The sequence below is a fragment of the Osmerus mordax genome, chromosome 14 (genome assembly GCF_038355195.1).
Source record: "Osmerus mordax isolate fOsmMor3 chromosome 14, fOsmMor3.pri, whole genome shotgun sequence".
NCBI classification, from domain to species: Eukaryota; Metazoa; Chordata; class Actinopteri; order Osmeriformes; family Osmeridae; genus Osmerus; species Osmerus mordax.
In genome coordinates this window covers 6,158,666-6,178,269 of record NC_090063.1, presented here as the reverse complement: position 1 = coordinate 6,178,269, position 19,604 = coordinate 6,158,666, and the positions used below count along the sequence as shown (strand labels likewise).

Below are 19,604 nucleotides of genomic sequence, written 5' to 3'. Positions count from 1 at the left end.
ATGAACCTATGGTGTCAGTAGCCCTAAATATAATTAAAAACAAAAATAAAAACAATTTAAAAAAGGTTGCTATAGGAGAAGGCCTATCGTGTGACATAAATAGACCTACAACTCGTCTGAGAGTTGTTAAGTCTTTGGTCCCGCCTGTCAGAATCTATTAAATAGTCAGGCTTTGCTTGAATGCAATCGAGGTTAAAATGTATTTGTTGACTGCGGGTGACGTTCTGGTGTGCACACAGAAAGGCATTTCCCTCCGTCTAATAGTCTTGAGTGTAAAGCAGGCTAAACAAGGTTGGTTGAATAAGGCTGTTTCTGTGGCCTCCGGCCATATATATCGGTTCATTGACGGGGTCACCAAGATGCACGTTTACCCATTCGACAGTTGGCACCCGACGACCAAGACCATTTTGTCACAAATTGAAAAATAATGTGACAACATAATAAACTCACAGACAATCCCCTTCTGTATGTGTATAAGTCACATCTTGAAAAAGTTTCGCGTGGACAGTCACAGAGAACTTTGATGAATGAGATCTGTGGTGGTTGAAAGACGCAAAAGTGCATCTGTGCTGTGTGTCCTGCGCATGCTCTCAACGGTGAACCTCTGTATTGTGTGATACGCCCATGTCCCGTTTCTTAGCTCCATCGCCTTAATCCAGCATATGCATAATTACCAGCAAGTGCTCTTAGAATTTTGAACGGTGGATTTATCAGAAAGAGTGAAGACTTAACATGTCATGTAATTGTTGTGAAATGTTTTCCTTATTTATTCGTGGTTGCGTGCACTTGTTTTTTCGGCACGAAGTCTAGCCAAGCAGCAGGACAGTGCACGAAGAAATATGGTCCTAATGGAGAGACATTGGACAAAAATATCAGCAGTTCTCCTCACAATTACTTTAAACGCATTGCTCTGTGAGAGCGAGGACCCCTCATGCCATGGAGCGTTTGATATATATTTTGTTTTAGACAGGTAAGTGTGCTACATAAGACAATACTTATCCCATGCGACTTAAACCAATATTTTATCATTTATAATCTGGTAGTTTATTGTGGTAATTACTTTTTTGTTCATGTCAATTTTCAACTATTTCTTCTCCTTCCTCTTTTAGATGCACTTTAATCATTCTTCAAACATCTAATAAAAAACGACTTGACCTTATCTCTAATTTAGCTAAGATAACATCTAGCCTGCACAGTGAAAAATAGGCCATCTCCTTAGACTCTAGTAGGAGACTGCAGACTTCTAGTTTCAAAGGGTTCGCAGGTCTGAGTCTGTCCAGTCCTTGTATGGGTGTGTTTAGCTGCTCTGGAGACTGTTTAGTTCTGTTCTGGCCTGTCCTGTCCTATCTTGTCTAGTTCTTTCCATTGATCCAGCTGGTGTCCCTCTCTCTGCAGATCCGGAAGTGTGTCTGGAAATTGGGGGGAGATCTATGGATTTGTGGAGCAGCTCACCAACCGATTTGTCAGGCAAGAAACCGATCTTGTGTTAAGTTGAGACAAGAACAAATGGCTTGAAGGACTCATAGGAGCTGTCCCATGTGTTTGTCTCATACGGCCCAACTAGCTTGTACACCATGAATACTTGTGTCACACAAACAGCTAGTGCAAGAAACACAAACAGCCAGGGTGAGTCATGAGAAACAACTGTTTCTGTGTGTGTGTGTGTTTACACTGCAGTGAGCTACGCACATTCAGAACTATTCCTCTAGTCTGTTAATGATTGATCAAGGTCTCACAGCGTTTACTCTGGTCTGGATCAATACATGACGTGTTGTGGACACACTGATGCTCACATTCACTGTGGCATTTGACTCAAATGCAGAAGTAGCCGCCACTTAACATTCTAAAATAAGTCTTGGATAATCACACAGCATATGTGGGATATTTATAAACATAATATTGGGGCACTAAATTTAACCATGCAAACACTGGTTGGAACAGATGGTTGTGGTGGCCAGACAGAAAGACGGACACATCTGTTATGTTAGAGCAGGAGAGTTGGCTTTCAACAGAACTAGCGCCACCTCTGTAAGTGGCACTTAGAGACTTGTTAAAACAACAGAACTTGTAATCAGTTGAGTTCAATTGACTCTAAATTGTATTGCCATGTGTGTGTGTGTGTGTGTGTGTGTGTGTATTGTGTGTGTGTGTGTTGCAGTCCTAGGATGAGAGTGTCCTACATTGTCTTCTCCTCCAGAGCTGCTGTGATTCTTCCTTTGACTGGCAACAGGTATATCTCTGTCTTACCCTTTTTCTCTCTCCCATGTCTTTCTCTGTCACACTATCTCCCTCCTCTCCCTTACTCTCTGTCTCCCTTTCTTTCTCCCTCTTCATCTCTCTTTCCCACCTCTTTCTCTCTCACACACTCTCTCCCTCCTCTCCCTCTCTCTTTACCCCCCCCCCTCTCTTTTTTCTTTCTTATGGGCAATCAAAACAACAACAAAACCACTATTGATGTGACCACCAACATTCTCCTGCACACTCAGATATCCATGTTATGCTTTTCACAGGAGGGAGATAGAGGAGGGCTTGAACCAGCTGAGTCAGATAAGACCAGCAGGTGAAACGTACATGCACGAAGGCCTGATATCGGTACGCATCTGAACACGTCTCATATCCCAACTAGATGTAATAAAGTTTCATACTATGTTTCATCCTAATCAATGTTTTTGTTGTATCTGATATATTGTGTGATATTCTGTATAGTAGTTTACAGTGTGTTGTATTTCAGGCTTCTGAGCAGATGAAGGCCCAGACTAGCAGGTCCTCTAGCATCATTATAGCCCTGACTGATGGGAAACTGGAGGTCTACCCCTATGAACTGACTGTACGAGAGGTGAGGCGACACATGTTTAAACGCACACATACATGTAATCTCTCCCGTGCGCTCACACCCACATGAACACACACACACACAGTGTTGATCTTTGCTCTCCTCCACAGGCCAACACTGCCAGGGAATACGGTGCCAGAGTGTATTGTGTTGGAGTTAAAGACTTCGATGAGACTCAGGTACAGTCTGAGTGACTGCTGTTGTCTGAACATTTGAATTTCACTTTATAGAACTGAGAGTGTGCTGTTCCTTCTCTGCTGAGAGACTGGGATCCTTGATAATCTGATCTCAGTCAGAAAAATGGTCCAGGGACAGTTTAATGAGGAACTTGATACAAGCAGGACAAATATTAGAATTAGACATGATGAGTTACCTCATGAATGCCTGTCTGCCTGCCTGCCTGCCTGCCTGCTTGCCTGTGTGTCTGTCTGTCTGTCTCTCTGTCTGTCTAACTTCTTGCCTGACTTCCTGCCTGACTTCCTGCGTGCCTGCCTGCCTGTCTGTCTGACTTCCTGCTTGACTTCGTGCCTGCCTGCTTGCCTGTCTGTCTGTCTGTTTCTTTGAGGCTGCTAGTAGTCTGGATAGGAAGTGATGAGGAAATTCCCTAATTGGATCATGCCAGCGCCAGCTTCCTGTCCATGTTGCAGAGCACATTAGATGAAAGCCACCGTGGAATCAAGAGCAGACCAATCCCACTGCTAATCATGTGTACTGTATTGTACAGTACTTGGTTGGGTTAGGGGTGTGCATTGCTGTGCTGTGTTGTACAGTGCTAGAGTGTAGCAGTATAGCGCAGCGTTATACTGTGTTGTACTGTAGAAACAAAAGCAGTGATTCAATTATCCAAGACCTAACCACCAGATCACAAACCTCCATATCTACAGCTGGCAGATATAGCAGACACCAAGGAGCAGGTGTTCCCTGTTCTGGCAGGCTTCCACCAGCTCAAAACCATTGTGAACTCGGTAAGGCTGGAGCCACCATATGAAGTTTCCTTTAAAAAGAAACATTAAGGTGAGACATTTATTTATCATGGTCATTTTCCACATTTACAGATTTTGAAGCAGTCCTGCACAGAGATATTGAGAATCGAGCCCTCCAGTGTTTGTGTAAATGGTGAGTCTCAAATTAGAACTCCTTAAATCCAAGTTAACGTCCATACAGATGGAACGATATTGCGAGATGTGGATCAAATCAGCATCAAATGGTCTCTGTTACCGTTTGTGTGTTTGTTTGTTTGTGTGTGTGTGTCTCAGAGTCTTTCAACATTGTGCTGAGGGGAAGTGGATTCACCCGAGGGAGGAGCACGGAGGGTGTGGTCTGCACCCTCTCTGTGAACCACCAGAGCTACAGTCAGTCCGCACACACCCACACCCACACACTCACACACACACACCTACACCACTCCAAACATCAGATCAGTGAGACAGCCGCTATATTTGTAGCGGAGGAGGAGAACAGAGGAGTCCTTATGTAGTCTGATGATGGGCTGGAGCTGCGCTTGCCTCATCACTCTATTAAAAGAACAGAGCGTCTGTTTAACGGAGAGCTCAGACACAGCTGTTTCTCTGTCTCTCAGACCAGAGGCCCACAGTGGTGCAGGACAGCTATCTGCTGTGTCCAGGCCCAGTGCTGCACGAGGTGGGCCAGTAAGTGCTGCCCCTTGCACTCTATCCCACCCCTAACTCTATCCTCAATCTCTTTTCCTCTCTCTCTCTTTTTCTCTCAGTAAGTGCCCCGGGTTCATCCACTAATAAACTTCCTATGGCTATATAAGGGCAGTGGGCACCCATTGGAAAGAGTGGTCTCAGTTTGAGTGGTTGGAGAATGTTTGCTGTGCCATGGAGCTCTAGTATAACTGGAGCCAAGCACTGTTATGCTGCAGATGCCAGGCTGATACTTCAACTACTTGACCTACTTACTGTATCAAATGAGTTCGATCATAGACAAATACACATCTTGTCTCTTACGCTCTAACTCACTCCCTCTTTGCCTGTCTTATTCCTTTACTCATTAATGTTTTTGCCTTTTACAGAAATATAGTTAGCACTCATTTGTATTGAAAATGGATATTGTTTTTCCTTTTTCCTGACCAGGTCAATAGAAGTTCTGATCAGCTTGAACAATGGCCAGTCATACATCTCCAGCCCTATCACCATCCACGCCACCACCTGTGTGAGTTCATACAACAACACCAGTCTGCTAGCTCGCTACAGCAGAGGCCAGCCATACACACTGCACTGGGCAACAATAGTCTCTTCTGACCGGCTTTGCGTGGGTGTGGTTATGGTTGTGTGTGTGTGTGTGTGTGTGTGAGAGAGAGAGATAGAGAAGAGAGAGAGAGAGAGAGAGAGAGAGAGAGAGAGAGAGAGAGAGAGAGTGTATGTTGTCTAACCAGCAGTGTGTTTCCTGCCTCTTGCAGTCAGACGGGTGGCTGGTTCTGGTGGTTCTGCTGATCCTGCTCCTGCTTCTGGGCCTGGCCTTGTTGTGGTGGTTCTGGCCTCTCTGCTGCACCATTGTATGTGCTACATCCCCCCATCCCCTCCTACTGTAATTGAACCATTTCAACATTGTAAAACACAGTAGTATCAATGTATTAAGACTGTCAAAAGGCTATTGTATGGATGATGATTCGGCCCGATGTGCATTCATTAAGTAAACCGGTTTAGGAATAAGCAGTACCATTGATGTATGGAGGTGGTTGGAACAGGAATGTGATCTGGGTCTTTGGTACTGAAACCTGCAGGTGATCAGGGACCCTCCACCCTCCAGACCTCCACCCCCAGCACCAGTGTGGGTGAGTACTGGATGTTACAGATCCATTGGGTTAATGATGAGGAGGAAGATGATGTTGATTGTGATGATGTTAATGATCCTGATGGTGATAATATTGATGATGATTATGAAGAGGATGGTGGTGATGATAGTCCGATGATGATGATGGTGAAGAGGACGATGCAAATAGTGCTGATTATGATGGCTTCCTCGATTCCAGGAGCCTGAGGAAGAATCTCTCCCCAAGAGGAGATGGCCCATGGTGGACGCCTCTTACTACGGAGGCAGGGGGCCTGGAGGGATCAAACGCATGGAGGTACCACACACACACAAACACACACGTGGACAAGTCAAGCATGCACATACACACACGTGGACAAGTAAAGCATGCACAAACACACACATGCATAAAAACAGTAAACACACACACACACACACACTGGTAATGTCCCGTCCTGGTGGCCCCTACAGGTGCGCTGGGGTGAGAAGGGCTCCACAGAGGAGGGGGCTCGGCTGGAGAAAGCCAAGAATGCTGTGGTGACCATGCAGGAGGAGGTGGAGGAGCCCATTATACCCAAACCCCCTCCCAGACCACCCCCCATCTACCACCCCCCACCACAGTCCAAATGGTACACTCCCATCATGGTAAGTATGTATAACCAGGGTAACATCCAAGATAACTGTGTAAAATCAAGTGTCAAAATCATTCCCTGTAACTGTGTGATTCGTCCCTCTAGGGAAGGTTTGATGCGCTGCGGGCGTTGCTCAGGAGACAGTATGACCGTGTGGCAATCATGAGGCCCACAGCTGGGCACAAGGTATGACTGGCTCAGAGAAACACAGAGAGAGAGACAGAGAGAGAAATCAGGGATAAGGGATGAGAGAGAAATATGTTTTAGAGAGGGACAGAGAGGAAAAAAGGGGAGTGAAAGGGAGAAGCTTGAATTGGAAGTAGAGTTAGATCTATAATAGTAATAATATAATACCTCTATGATCAAATTGACATTGATCAAAACTGACATGTCACTAGCTTAACCAGTGCATTAGCACACCATGCAGACTGGCTAGTGAGTCATATATGGGGTACAGGGGGCTGACAGGTCAATTCCACTCTGTCAGAGAGAGGAGGGAGGAGGTGACAAGCAGATTTAGCACTCAATCGCATACGGAATGGGGGATCTTCTGAAAGTGTGTGCGTGTCCCAGGTCGACTTGTGACCTCTCTGCCTATTAGCCCCATTATTCTCGGTGAAGCCGCTGGCTGTCAGCGCTGAGGACAGCGCTAACGCGCTTGACTGCCATAATGAGCTGGGTGGCCTTAACGAGCTGGACTAGATTGCCTGCTAACGAGGTAGCCACGGTTGGAGGGATGTGGGCAAGAGGGTTTACGGTTTCCTGACCTCTGTCCTATCAGTCATGCTATGCTAGGCTCACATGGAGCTCTAATGAAGGGTGTAGTGTCTTTCCGTTGGCTTGTCTTGATGTGATGCAATAGATTTGTCTATAGGGATGTGTGTGTACATACAGCAGGGTGGCAGAGGAGACGTGCTGAGGAGAGGGGGAAGGGATGGAGGAAAGTTGAGGAGAAAGTGGATGAGAGGGAGAAGGGATGAAGGAAAGTTGAGGAGAAAGTGGAGGAGAGGGGGAAGGGATGGAGGAAAATGGAGGAGAAAGTGGAGGAGAGGAGGGAGGGATGAGAAGAGAGAAGGCAAAGGGGGAGAACAGAGGAGCCCATTTGTGCCTGATTAGTGTTATTCACTAATAGCCCTAGCTGTCATGACACAGCGAGCATCACGCCACACTACCATCTCTCCACCATCCATCAGCAGGGACGGCTGCCTCAATTGAGTTCAATTATGATACATTATCGTAAATGTCAACGCTGCCCCGTGTTGCCAAAACAGCTCCCATGATATGTCACATATAGCGCCCATACATTCACCCTGGGCTCACTCATCTGTAAAAGATGAATCTAATTGGTCTGAGATGTACACATTCATATCAATGGCCTTATAAGGAGTGATGGTGCAGGGAATATTGAGTGAAACAGGTCTGGCATGATCTGGCGTGGTGGGTTGTAATGTTTGAGACCAGTAGACAGCAGGTCTGGATGGTCTCAGGAGTGCATGTCTGTCGAGAGGGCGCAGTGATGGATGATCAGTGTCATACAGACTAGCCTGTGTTAGGGGGCCGTCACTAACAGTTCATGTCTCTCAGGGTGATGGGAACAAAACTGATCTAAACTAGTCATATTATAGGGGTTAACAGGGCTATATTGGCAAATGAGTAAAGGAATCATGTAATATGTAGACCTTAATCATTTGTTTGATGTTTAACTATACATGAACTGCAAATATATTTATTGGAAAATTCTAAATAGCCTGCTGAACATTAATTTTGTGTTTTGTCTTGATCATGTTTCAGGGTCGCTGTATGAACTTCACCAGAGAACAGAGGCAATAGGTTAAAGATAACTTTTCAATCCTAAAGGGATAGTTCACTATAAATTACAGTGCTGTGGATGTGGGTGTGCCTTTGACGTGTGTCTTTGTCCAACATCATAGAACATTCCATTGTTCTGTCGTCAGACTTCTTTTTGCACTGTCAGAGGGTGATTCAAGGAGGAAGAGGTTTAACCTGTATAGCTAATTGCTGAAACCAGATAACTGTTTTACAGATCGCTTGTCTGTCAGTGGGCCTAAGTTAAATTTCCCTGACAACTATGTCGGTATTGTTTGTCAACCAGCACAGTCTGTGAAGACATAAGGTCATATTTTTTTATTATGGCTATTTACCAAAGAAAAAATTGCAGTGCATTGATTGTCTGGGTGTTTACCTGCGCTATTAGAGCTGCATCGATGTTTCACTTATTGTAAATAAATGTGATTTTTTTTCTAATATTGTTGGTGTTTTGTTTGAACAACATTTCCCTTTCTTTAATTTCAAATCGATCACCAAAAATACTCACATTATTTTATGCTCCCGATTGGGAACATTTTAATCAGGCATATTTAAGGCATAACCTACTGCCGAGGGGCTTGAGTAGCAGTAGATGCTTGTTTACTAGTAGTAATAGTAGCTAGCCTGCTAGCTGGGCTAGCAAGCTGCATGGCGCAGTTTGTTGTCATTTGATTTATATTGTCTGTTGGTTGCAACATTGTCTGCTAAAAATAAGTAGGCCAAGGTCTAAAGGCAGCCGGCATAGAGTAGCTAATGTTCGGAATAACCTTTGAATGAGCAAGCTGTTAGCTGCAGCATGTCAGTTCTCTGATCATTTGTAACGTTCAATTTACCTACTTTTGAGGGTAAAGTAAAGATGCATGCTTAAGCTGCTTTGTGTTGTAATGGGTGCTTTCCTAATGAAGAATTGCATTAGCTACGTCTTCACAGTTCCACATTGACCGTAGCTAGTAGCCAGCAACATGAAGGCCTTTTTGGGTTAGCTAACCTTCCTGCAGCTGGAGTGGAGAATGGACTAGCTCGAATTGTAAACAACAAGCCTTGTCCTAATCTGGGAGATTGTACGATTGAATCAAGATGCCATTAAAATTTCCTCAACGGTTGTTGAAGAGCTCTCAATATATGGAGCTGGGCTCCGGGAGCTACCAGTATTGGCCGATCCTGCTGCCTCGCGGCATCCGTCTGTACAACATCGAGCAGGTCCCTCAGTTCCTGAAGGAAAATCCCTACATCACTGACGGATACAGAGCTCACCTGCCATCCAAGCTCTGTTTAAAAAGGTAAGTCTACACGCGTATCTGTGTCGTGGTGGCCACAGTACTAGTCCTTTCCCTCAACCCTGCGAACAAGGAGATGGTTTGTGTTTCGATAGAAATGTCTATCCCAGGATTACTTTCTAATCAGAGTCTATTTGTTATTCCTTTCCACTCTAGTATTTTCATCCTGTCCAATGAGACTGTGAATATCTGGAGCCACCTGCTGGGTTTCATGCTCTTCTTCTCTCTGGCGGTAAACGACTTGTCAACTGTGCTTCCTGCTTCTGGGGCCAACTGGGAGGACTATGTCATCTACACCATAGGCCTCTTCTGCTTCCAGGTGTGTATGTGAAAAGACCAGCGCTGATTGTCTCCATGAGTGAGAATCTGGTCTAAATCATGAGTCTAACTGTTTTTGAGTAATGTGTGTGTGTGTGCGTGCGTCACACGGCACAGATGTGTATGCTGTGTTCCGTGGGCTACCACCTGTTCTCCTGCCACCGGTCGGAGCAGATGTGCCGGCGCTGGCTGGCGCTGGACTATGCAGGCATCTCCGTGGGCATCCTGGGCTGCTATGTGCCCGGGGTCTTTTATGCCTTCTACTGCAACGGGGTAAAGACGGCATCATCATCATATTACTAACTGCAGGGTTAGGGGCCGATTTAGGGATATTTAGCTTTGTTCTATAGAGTCTTAACGCCACTCTCTTCTTCTCTGCTCTTTTCTTCTAATTTTGCTCTCTCGCCTTCCCCTCCGTTCCTCCCATCATGTTTCCCTGCCTTTGTTTGTCCTTCCCCTGTCTGTGTAGTTCTGGAGGCTGATTTACCTGGTGACGGTTCTGGTGCTGATTCTGGCAGTATTCAGTGTCCAGATCCACCCCCATTACCTCTCCAGGGAGTGGCACCGCCTGCGATCCGGCATCTTCTGTTCCGTGGCAGGCTACGGCGTCTTCCCCGCCCTTCACTGGGTCTGGCTCAACGGAGGCCTCAGCACTGCCGTGGTCCAGGTGAGGGAGGTCATGGAGATGGACAGGTTACACGACTCTCTCTAGCTGTCTCTATTCTTGCCTCACTTGTGATACAATAATGTAAGTTAAAATGTAGTAGATTATTTTATTCCAAGACTTCTTTTTTCACTTCAAAGAATTCAAAAAATGCTACTGACTGAGCTAGATATAGATATTAAGTATCCCCCTTGTCTGTCTGGGCCTGTCTGGCCATCTGCCTGCAGCTGTTCCTGCCTCGTGTCATGATCATGTACCTTATCGCTGGCTCAGCCTTCATCTTCTACATCACCAAGGTTCCTGAGCGCTACTTCCCAGGTCAGTCTCTCTACCCTCACCTCTGCAGATTGCCGGCAGGTTTTTCCTTGCCCCTCTCTATTTGATGTGTACACTGTGCAACATTAAACGTAGCACCCTCAGTTCCACTTGCTCGCTGATTACCTTTAACCTCTGTAGGTCAGCTGAACTACCTTGGTGCAAGTCACCAGGTGTGGCACGTGCTGGTGGTGCTCATGTTCTACTGGTGGCACCAGACGGCCATCAACATCATGCACTTCAGACTCAACCAGCCCTGCCAAGACTACTCCAGCAGGGACTAGCTGCTAGCTAGCAGAGGTTAGCAGATTAGTCGTGTCCACACCACTTTTGGGCTAGCTGGCAGAGGTTAGCAGTAAATAGTTAGCTTTACCCAGCTTGCTGGGTAGCAGCTAACTGCTAGTAGCTAGCTAGCTCAGGCTTGGACCAGGACACCCTCAACTTTACAGCACTTCCAACTAAAGTAATGGCAGAACCAAAGGCCTTGCTATTGGACCGGAGCAAGTCTGGTCTGTCTGTAGAAACATAAGCACCTTTGACATTTACAAGTACACACACCCTTAGTCTCTGAACACCAGATTATTCTGTTCCTATTCTGAGAATTCTGTTCATATTCTCAGATTATTCTCTTCGTAATCAAGCACTTATTACTTAGTGTGACCTGCGTCTGTTTTGCATGAGGTCTGCAGTTTGAATGTTTGTGAAATGCTGTGAAAAAAATGTATCTCTGCTGCCTTTTGCGCATTTGACCCAGCAAGGTTATGTGCAATATATCGTCTTGGAATTGAAAAAAAAAATGCCTGTCTGATCAAATATTTTATGGCTGAGTATTTTTACCAGGTTACAATCTACAATACTTGAAATGTATATTTTGTGAATAGTTGGTTCTGTTTCCGGGGTACTTATCTTTTTGGGTATTATTGCGTTATTATTGATGAGGAGATACCTTCCATATTTAGTCGTCAGCTGACTTCCTCAGCACATGAGTGTTGATTCAGGGCACATATTTTTGTTATTATGAACAAAATGGGATTTATGACTTGCCTTAATCTTCTAGGTGATTGACAATGTGCTCTGCAGGCCCCCACCTGGGTAAACAAACTACTTGATCGATACAAACCTCTAAAGCATGATGTCGTCATATCACACATGCCTGCCAGTAGCTACAATCTATTGTATGATGCGTTTGATTTGATACTATCTGTGTCATCAGGCCATACAGGGACAATGGCAGTGAGTTTCTCCCAGACAATGATAAGAACCATATTACTTCCTGTCAAAATATGAAACAAAACTGTACCTTAAAGCTATGGGGATTTATTTATATTTAAATGAACTGAGCTCATCATTTTTATTTTCCTTATGGCCTTCTGTTATTATTTGTTAGTATTACTGTGGTATTTTTATTGGTCTTGTTTGCCTGTTTTGAATTTGGTTGCGTTGATTCTTTGTTTTATTGTTTTCGCATGACGGTTTGTATATGAATGCTGACACTTATGACTAAGGGGCATAGAATTATTTCAATGTATCTGTAAAGTATCATCTGTTGAAATATTCTCAATGATTAAAGAATGCCTAAATGACAGTTTGTTTGTGTTCATTTTGTGCCATTATGTGTAGAGATGGTCCTGCAGACAGTTTATCTACAACAGCTTTGCTCAAGACAAAGGAATCTGCCATCAAGCCTCTCTTCTGTGTTAACCCCACCGTTAAATAATTTACTCTGGCTTTATCATGAGGATATCTGTAATCCCCTTCCCTAATCTACTGTAATCTCTGACCTGAGAAATTAAAGGGCAGGATAATCCATTCGGCATTGTTTTGTTTCTGAACAGCCAGCCACTCAAACATTGTTATTTTTGATTCCTCCAAAATTCGCAAACAGTTCCTTTAATATTCCCAAAAAGACAGCATGTCTACGGATTATATGAGTTATGACAGATTGGGACTAGGATTATTCCTTCATGTGACACCTCCTGTTGGCAAACAAAGGAAGACATTGTTGGGGCCAGAGGATGTGATGGTGTTCTTGTTAATTCACTGCCTGGGAGCTATTTCCGAGGTTCATGGTGCCAAACCTTCAGGTAACACTACCCTTGTATGAATGAATATAAATAAACATATGAAGAAAATCTTTCCAATCGAAGTTTGGGCATTGCTTGTCCGTTTATTACAGGTGAAGACGGCTTTTCCTCTTCAAGCCCTAACAATACAAGATCAGACAGTCTTGACATAGTAAAGACCAATCAATGTGTCTGATATAAAATAAAGAACTGGGTTAACCCTTATGCTGCCTTCGGGTCACATGACCCAAAGGTTCATAACGAACCATCATTGTGTTTACCCAATTTTACCCAATACAAAAACTAATAAAAATATTCTTTTAACTTCGCAATGTGGGGGGTCTGAGACAGCCCAACGGTTAAAAGAAAATGCTTCACTTTGTTTTTGTAGGCGGTAAAGTTGTCGCAATACGACGGTGGGTCACAATGACTGATGGGTCAGAATGACCCGAAAATAACACAAGGGTTAAGCACTTTTCCCTGGTTCACAATCTGGAAGGAGCCTCAGAGATTCTACATTGTCTCTGGGATTAGTGTTGGATTATGGATTTGTACCATAACAGTCTGTAATAACCACTTTCTCATCTGACTGAACAATGTCAAGCTGTCACTTATCATTCGAGAGCCTAGCAGGAGTCTACCAGGTTTACTGTGTGGTGGTGTGGACAAGGGCTGAGGAAAGAGCAATCCAAGATGTTCTGAGAAAGGTACATTTTGATGCTTACTGCCCTCTAGTGGTGTAAATTCCACCCGACAGTAAACAAGTTTGAGCAAGAAGAAGCTGTTATAATGAAGGATTAATAACAAATGACACCGGTTTTATTACATTAAAGGATTTAAATCACTCAATTATGATCGATGCACATATGTCTATTGAAGCGGCGAAAATAGAACTTTTTTCAAAACTTTATGGACATGAAGACCTGTCATAGGCTTACAAGAGATTGTGAAGCTATACGTTGTCAGCACAGGGGATTCTCAGCCTTCAGGTGATTTAGCAAAGCCCAAAGCACACAGTATTGGGCAACCTGTAAGAAACATTTAAAGCTCCTAATCTACAGGCTGTCACACCTTCGTAGGTAACAGTGGTGTTCTGTGCGCTTTAACTGGTTCCAAACAGATGACGTGTAATGAAATTGAGCTCCCTGTCACTAAACGTTTGTTAGACACTTGGGGGGTACTGTGTGCTCTGGACTTAATAGAGAGTACAGTACGGTGTTCACATTATATCGGTTCAACTGCAAACCTTCACATGCTGGGTTCCTATTGAATAATGTTAGTACTGTGTTGAGCAGGGAACTTTTAGTCATCCAATAAGATGAGGGGGTGGAGTTAGTCATCTCCTCCACAGATCTTCTTCAGTGTATCGCCGTAGTTACCTGACACCTCAGACTGGGAAGTGGGATAAGAGAGGAGGAGATTGAGATAAGACTGATTCTAAAGGGAAAAACAGAACACTTTTATATGACTATACAACATAACTATATAACATATAATGGGAGGGTATAATTCCATTAGAGCATTATACTGCACATCAAGAGGTAGCAGCCAGGTTTAAATCCCCCCGTACAGTGTACTTCACTTTGTATAAAAGTGCCCGCTAAATGAATACATTACAAAAATAAAAATTCATCTCAAATTACATTCCCTAATTTTAGAGAAGAGTCGGTGAGACCAGTCAGGGTTCCTCACCTCCAGACTAGAGAAGAGAGAGCAGCCAAACAGCTTCTTGTACTCCGCCCGGACGTCCAGCAGGTCCAGCTCGGCCCGGCTCACCAGGATCCGGGTCAGGGTGTCCTCAGAGGTGCCCAGCCCCTGAGGAGAGGACACTACCGCATTACCATCAGGTCCAGACCAGACCACAGATGGACGTGCGTGGACATGCAAACACACACACTCACCTTCATGCTTTTGTAGACCCTCTCAGCCAGGTAAGCGGGAACATTCTTCACACACTTGACTGTGGAGACACACACACCTGACATGAAACAACTTACAGTACCACCTTCACTATGACCATTCATGTTATCATCTTGTAAAACCAAACATCTATCTATTACCAACAGTCTGCTCTGACCCTCATGATGCAATATGCCCACTGATGAAGTTGAGAATCATAATACAGGAGACAGAAAACCCCTCACCAATGGCCACCAGAATCTTCTCCAGATTCCCAGACATCTCACTCTCGATGCTCTCCTGTAGAGTCTTCTTACTGATGCTCTTGTACTCCACCAGAGCTGCAGTCACAACGGACAGTCATCATCCTCATGTTGTTCATCGCAAACGTACTCACAATCATCAGTATCGTTCACTAGAGCTTCTATGAACTGTTCCTGGACAGTGTGCTGTTACTGACTGTCTCAGCTGAGCTGGACAGTGTACTGTTACTGACTGTCTCAGCTGAGCTGGACAGTGTGCTGTTACTGACTCTGTCTCAGCTGAGGCACGCTCCGGTGACACAAGATGTCAATAAACTTGCTCTCGTCTGTCCCCCACTTCTTCTCTCCTGCTTCATACAGCACCTGGAGAGAGAGAGAGAGAGAGAGAGAGAGAGAGAGAGAGAGAGAGAGAGAGAGAGACAGAGAGAGAGACAGAGAGAGGGTTGCAGAGGAAACTGATTAAAAACAATGAAGGTAGGAGTAACAGACTGTCCAGTAACAGGGAGAAGGAGGAATGGTATTTCAGGTCAACAGGGACAGGAGTTTCTCTTGTGTGACTCACAGCTCGGTCAGGAAGCTGAGCCAAACAAACACACGCCCACAGGGAACGATGAAATACTGAGCATGACTGTGAACCTCAGGAGTGTGACTGGACACAAATCTGATCCAAATGGTTCTGTAGACAAGTCCTGTCCCAAGGAGCCTAAAAGCTTTCCACATATGTCAACAATCCAGATCTCATCTACACCCTCACACGTCACAAGTACAAACTCCTAGTAAAAAAAAAAAAAGAGACAAAGGAAAACAAGAGAAATGAAAACGAAGCAAGTCTAGCTGTTCAACCCTCTACCTTAGCGTCGGCTTTGGCCTTGGCTGCATCCACCGTGGTGCTCTCATCTCTCTTGCCCTTCAGGGATGGACAGAGAGCAGAACTGTCACTTTAAAACAGAAACTAAACTTGCACTCATAAAACATATTCAAAGTGGAGAGCTGAAGGCTTATCTATGGTGACTCACCTCGGCCAAGATCAGCAAAGTCTTGCCGTAGTCCCCACCTACCTCAGACTGGAGGTCGTGAGTCAGTGATCGACCCGTTTCTGTCAGTACACACCATAAACATTCCTGTCACCTAATCAATATTAATAACGTACTAACCAATACCTTTTCTGGTCAATAACACATGGTGACTGAATAGGTAAGGATACTGCATACTAATAGATAAGGCTACTGCACACTGACCTGCTAAGTATGCTTCAGTCAGGGCCTTGATTTGCGCGTTGGATCTGGATGCAAATATCTCCGTCAAAGTACTTTCTTTGGTCCCTGCACCCTGTACAGGACAGACAGACAGGCAGTCATACAGAGAGTCAGACAACAGAATGTAAACAAACACAGGTGGGTTGTCTCTCCATCCTCCTCACCTTAATGGCCTTGATGACCTCATGACAGTCATAGGTGGAAGGAGGCGTTACCAGGGCAACCAGCAGGTTCTCAAAGTCTCCGTGGGTCTCTCCCTCCAGGTCGGTGACCAGGGACTGAAGTCAGAGCGGGTGGAGATGAAGGAGTTAACACTGCTGTTCCATAGAGGTGGGCTCCTATTGTTAGTGTGACGAATATGTGTGTGTGTGTGTGTGTGTGTGTGTGTGCAGGGATGGGAGAAGATTGGAATGCGCGTGCGTGTCAACGCATACGTGTGTGTGGTAGAATAGGGGGGGAGTGAGGCCTGTAGAGCCTGTGTGTGTGCGTGTGTGTATAGGTGTTTGTGTGCGTGTCACACTCTCAAACTGAACATGGCTTTGAAATGTAGAGATGTCATTTGGAGAGCTCGCCAGCACATAGAGAGATTCCTCTCAGTGCTGAATATTCTGTGCTGGCATTCAGGAGTGTGTGTATGTGTACACACGTGCGTGTGTACATGCGGGTGTGTGTGTACGTGTGTGTACCCTCTTGGTAGTCTCCTGGTATGTGTGTGTGTGTGTGTGTACGTGTGTGTACCCTCTTGGTAGTCTCCTGGTATGTGTGTGTGTGTGTACGTGTGTGTACCCTCTTGGTAGTCTCCTGGTATGTGTGTGTGTACGTGTGTGTACCCTCTTGGTAGTCTCCTGGTATGTGTGTGTGTACGTGTGTGTACCCTCTTGGTAGTCTCCTGGTATGTGTGTGTGTACGTGTGTGTACCCTCTTGGTAGTCTCCTGGTATGTGTGTGTGTGTGTACCCTCTTGGTAGTCTCCTGGTATGCTTTACTGATGAGCTGACGCTGAGCGTTGCTTCTCTGGGTCAGAATATCAATCAGGGTCTTCTCAGTGGTACCTGAGAACATACACACACACACACAAGGATGAGAGAAGAGAAACATATCCCAAGTCTGATCTCCGGATCTTAGTGGTCTGCTCCTGTATGTGAAGAGCCGAGGGACATACCTAAACCCTCGATGGCCTTCCTCAGGTTAGTGACATCCTCCGCTGGGGAGAAGCCAGGACGCTCTTTAATGGTTCCTCGGGCCGTAGACTAGTGAGAGGAACAGACTGTTAGAGTCAGCACAACAGCACACCTAACCTCAGCAGTTTCCTGTGTCCATGAGCCAGAGGCCACCCAATCCCGGGGCTGCTACAGAGAGTGGATAGTTCTTCACTGAGGATAAGTGTATGTGGATGGGTCTGAGTGTGGGCCTGTGGATCACAGCACAGGTAACATCACATCAATATAGTTTCACTATGATCTTGATGAGGAACATCAACTCACGGTCACTGTTAATGAGGACGGTGAGTCTAGGAGGAGATCCAGATCATCCTGGAACAAACAATGTTACCCATCATGCATCATACTAGCCAGCAAGGACATACACTGGTGGTGGTGCTGACACCACATATACTGAGATGTGATAATATATTAAGTACTGTATAGATTAGACGTTTTTGTTTAGGTTTAGGTTAGGTAAGTTTTACTCGATTTGTTTTGTACTCACCCAAACAGACATGGTGGACTTCTAGGAAAATATACTGAGAAAGCACAATATATGACTATTACATTTGCAATTCAGGGCCATGGTCCTATCAATCAGATCTTTAAATCAGACTCATCTATATTTCACTGCTTCTAGACCCGGAACCGGAGCTGTAACAGCGTGCTGGAATTTCCACGTTTAAACTGGATGTTGTACGGAACCCAGATCAACATTGTCTGGTTTAACAATAGTACGCTCGTGTGTTTGGGCTTTTAATGGGTTGTCAAAATCAACATCTCGCGAACTGATCTGGGTCACTGACTACCAATAGAAACCAGAAACCGGAGAACTACGCCAAAAGTAAAAGCTACAAAGCACATCATGACGTAGGCTAACGAACAGAGAATGACTCGTTATAATGGAAAAGTAACAACTATAAAATACTGTACGTATGTAACTTATATTTACAACGAAACACAATTCTGTTCGGCCTACCTGGGTTTTGGTGTCAGCGGGTTTCTAGTGGTAGTGCTCCAATAAATGTGTAGCCACACCTTTCACAGAGTTGAACTGGCAACGCCCATGATTCGTCTATACTCCTGCAGCCCCGCTTCATTTTAGAAGTGGGTTTAGATAACACATTTTAAACCATTTACACCATTAACCAGTCCATTAATGATGCTTCAACTTCATGAACAGCCTGTAATGAAACATAATATTACACGGAAACTCTGAATGGGTGATGTTGACTTATACTAAATAGTCAGGCTTTAGTAGGCCCACACTTATAAAGTGTTTGTAGGTTATTAGGCCGATATTGAGTCACAATTGTATGAATACTGTTGGATAAGACCATGTAAAGCTAAATTAATAATGTGTGTTTTCACTCTCCTCTCTAACACACACAATAAGTCAAAAACAGCATTCTACGGGAAGTGTACAAAGCCATGTTGTATAATATGCATTCATGGGACACCCTAACTGATAAACACAGTCGAATCTTACAAAAACTGTATACACACATACAAACAACATAAGCCAAAGTAAAGGACATTGTTATTATTTCTAATGTTTTTATCCAACAAAAATCCAATAAGAAACAAATGCTAAATGTTTACAACTTCTAAGGGCCATCTGGACAGATGTTAAACTGTGTTCGTCTCACTCATCCATCAGTCTGATTTAACACCTGGACCATGTCATAAACAACACGGTCACGTCTTTGTGAGGGAGACTTAGAGCAGTCATGATTTGACAGCATGTTTTTCAACCTCCCAAGGGGTTTCCTTCTTCTGTTCTCTCTTTCACATGTAACATATCCTTGACCTCTGGGAGGGTTTAGGTCTATGTCAGATATATGAACCACCGTCATTTCCTGGGGGTTGCCACGGGCAACGCGGAGCAATAATTGGTTTGTTCTTCTTATGCAGATGTTTATCTCATCGGAGTGTTTACACAAGGAACTGTTCACATGTACATTTACAACAACAACAAAAAAAACACTGAACATAGCAGAACAATATGAATGGAAATACATGCAAATACTGTACACATGCAAATATGAATCTCCTGGCGAAGTTTTAAACACCACAATGTCAGTCTATGTAATAGATTGTGGAGTCAGTCTGTTTGTCCACAGGCTTGGCATACCTGTTGCTGGCCAGGTGGATGCAGTATATCTGCCACACCAGGACTAGGACCCTAATTGTATAGTGTCTCATGTCTCCACCAAGATGGACAGCCTTGGGGTCCAACTGCCTTGCTACAGTTGAGGTAATATTACAGACTGTACTGTAG

The 19,604-nt window shown here is 44.6% G+C and overlaps 3 protein-coding genes across 3 annotated transcripts; 2 read left to right on the top strand and 1 right to left on the bottom strand.

The window, feature by feature from the left end:
- Positions 1-617: 617 nt before the first annotated feature.
- antxr2b (ANTXR cell adhesion molecule 2b) lies at positions 618-8,503 on the top strand. Its single transcript, XM_067250102.1, has 17 exons — positions 618-970; positions 1,396-1,467; positions 2,159-2,230; positions 2,511-2,592; positions 2,732-2,836; positions 2,944-3,012; positions 3,718-3,798; positions 3,889-3,949; positions 4,090-4,185; positions 4,413-4,482; positions 4,930-5,008; positions 5,256-5,351; positions 5,580-5,630; positions 5,829-5,924; positions 6,080-6,253; positions 6,346-6,426; positions 8,032-8,503. Exons 1-17 carry the CDS (start codon positions 840-842, stop codon positions 8,068-8,070), a joined length of 1,455 nt encoding a protein of 484 aa, XP_067106203.1. The 5' UTR covers positions 618-839; the 3' UTR covers positions 8,071-8,503.
- A 171-nt stretch (positions 8,504-8,674) lies between these two features.
- paqr3b (progestin and adipoQ receptor family member IIIb) lies at positions 8,675-12,226 on the top strand. Its single transcript, XM_067250461.1, has 6 exons — positions 8,675-9,347; positions 9,501-9,663; positions 9,780-9,935; positions 10,132-10,329; positions 10,554-10,644; positions 10,783-12,226. Exons 1-6 carry the CDS (start codon positions 9,145-9,147, stop codon positions 10,923-10,925), a joined length of 954 nt encoding a protein of 317 aa, XP_067106562.1. The 5' UTR covers positions 8,675-9,144; the 3' UTR covers positions 10,926-12,226.
- A 1,275-nt stretch (positions 12,227-13,501) lies between these two features.
- Positions 13,502-18,383, bottom strand: anxa3b (annexin A3b). The gene is made up of 14 exons (XM_067249934.1): positions 18,303-18,383; positions 17,829-17,862; positions 17,606-17,653; positions 17,284-17,371; positions 17,079-17,173; positions 16,287-16,400; positions 16,105-16,195; positions 15,883-15,962; positions 15,717-15,773; positions 15,136-15,229; positions 14,849-14,944; positions 14,606-14,664; positions 14,397-14,519; positions 13,502-14,096 (listed from the first exon to the last, which is right to left on the bottom strand). The coding sequence occupies exons 2-14, from the start codon at positions 17,838-17,840 to the stop codon at positions 14,037-14,039; spliced, it is 1,017 nt and encodes a 338-aa protein (XP_067106035.1). The 5' UTR covers positions 17,841-17,862; positions 18,303-18,383; the 3' UTR covers positions 13,502-14,036.
- Between the last annotated feature and the right edge of the window lie 1,221 nt (positions 18,384-19,604).

Excerpts from the sequence above, each read along its gene's own strand:
- antxr2b (XM_067250102.1), top strand. The coding sequence starts at position 840 with ATGGTCCTAATGGAGAGACATTGGACAAAAATATCAGCAGTTCTCCTC. Across the intron at positions 3,950-4,089 it reads CTCCAGTGTTTGTGTAAATG|AGTCTTTCAACATTGTGCTG; the intron begins GTGAGTCTCAAA and ends TGTGTGTCTCAG. Across the intron at positions 6,254-6,345 it reads AATGGTACACTCCCATCATG|GGAAGGTTTGATGCGCTGCG; the intron begins GTAAGTATGTAT and ends TCGTCCCTCTAG.
- anxa3b (XM_067249934.1), bottom strand. Across the intron at positions 15,963-16,104 it reads GACTGAAGCATACTTAGCAG|AAACGGGTCGATCACTGACT; the intron begins GTCAGTGTGCAG and ends GTGTACTGACAG. Across the intron at positions 15,774-15,882 it reads CTTTGCTGATCTTGGCCGAG|GGCAAGAGAGATGAGAGCAC; the intron begins GTGAGTCACCAT and ends CCATCCCTGAAG.
- paqr3b (XM_067250461.1), top strand. The coding sequence starts at position 9,145 with ATGCCATTAAAATTTCCTCAACGGTTGTTGAAGAGCTCTCAATATATG. Across the intron at positions 10,330-10,553 it reads TCAGCACTGCCGTGGTCCAG|CTGTTCCTGCCTCGTGTCAT; the intron begins GTGAGGGAGGTC and ends ATCTGCCTGCAG. Across the intron at positions 10,645-10,782 it reads TCCTGAGCGCTACTTCCCAG|GTCAGCTGAACTACCTTGGT; the intron begins GTCAGTCTCTCT and ends TAACCTCTGTAG.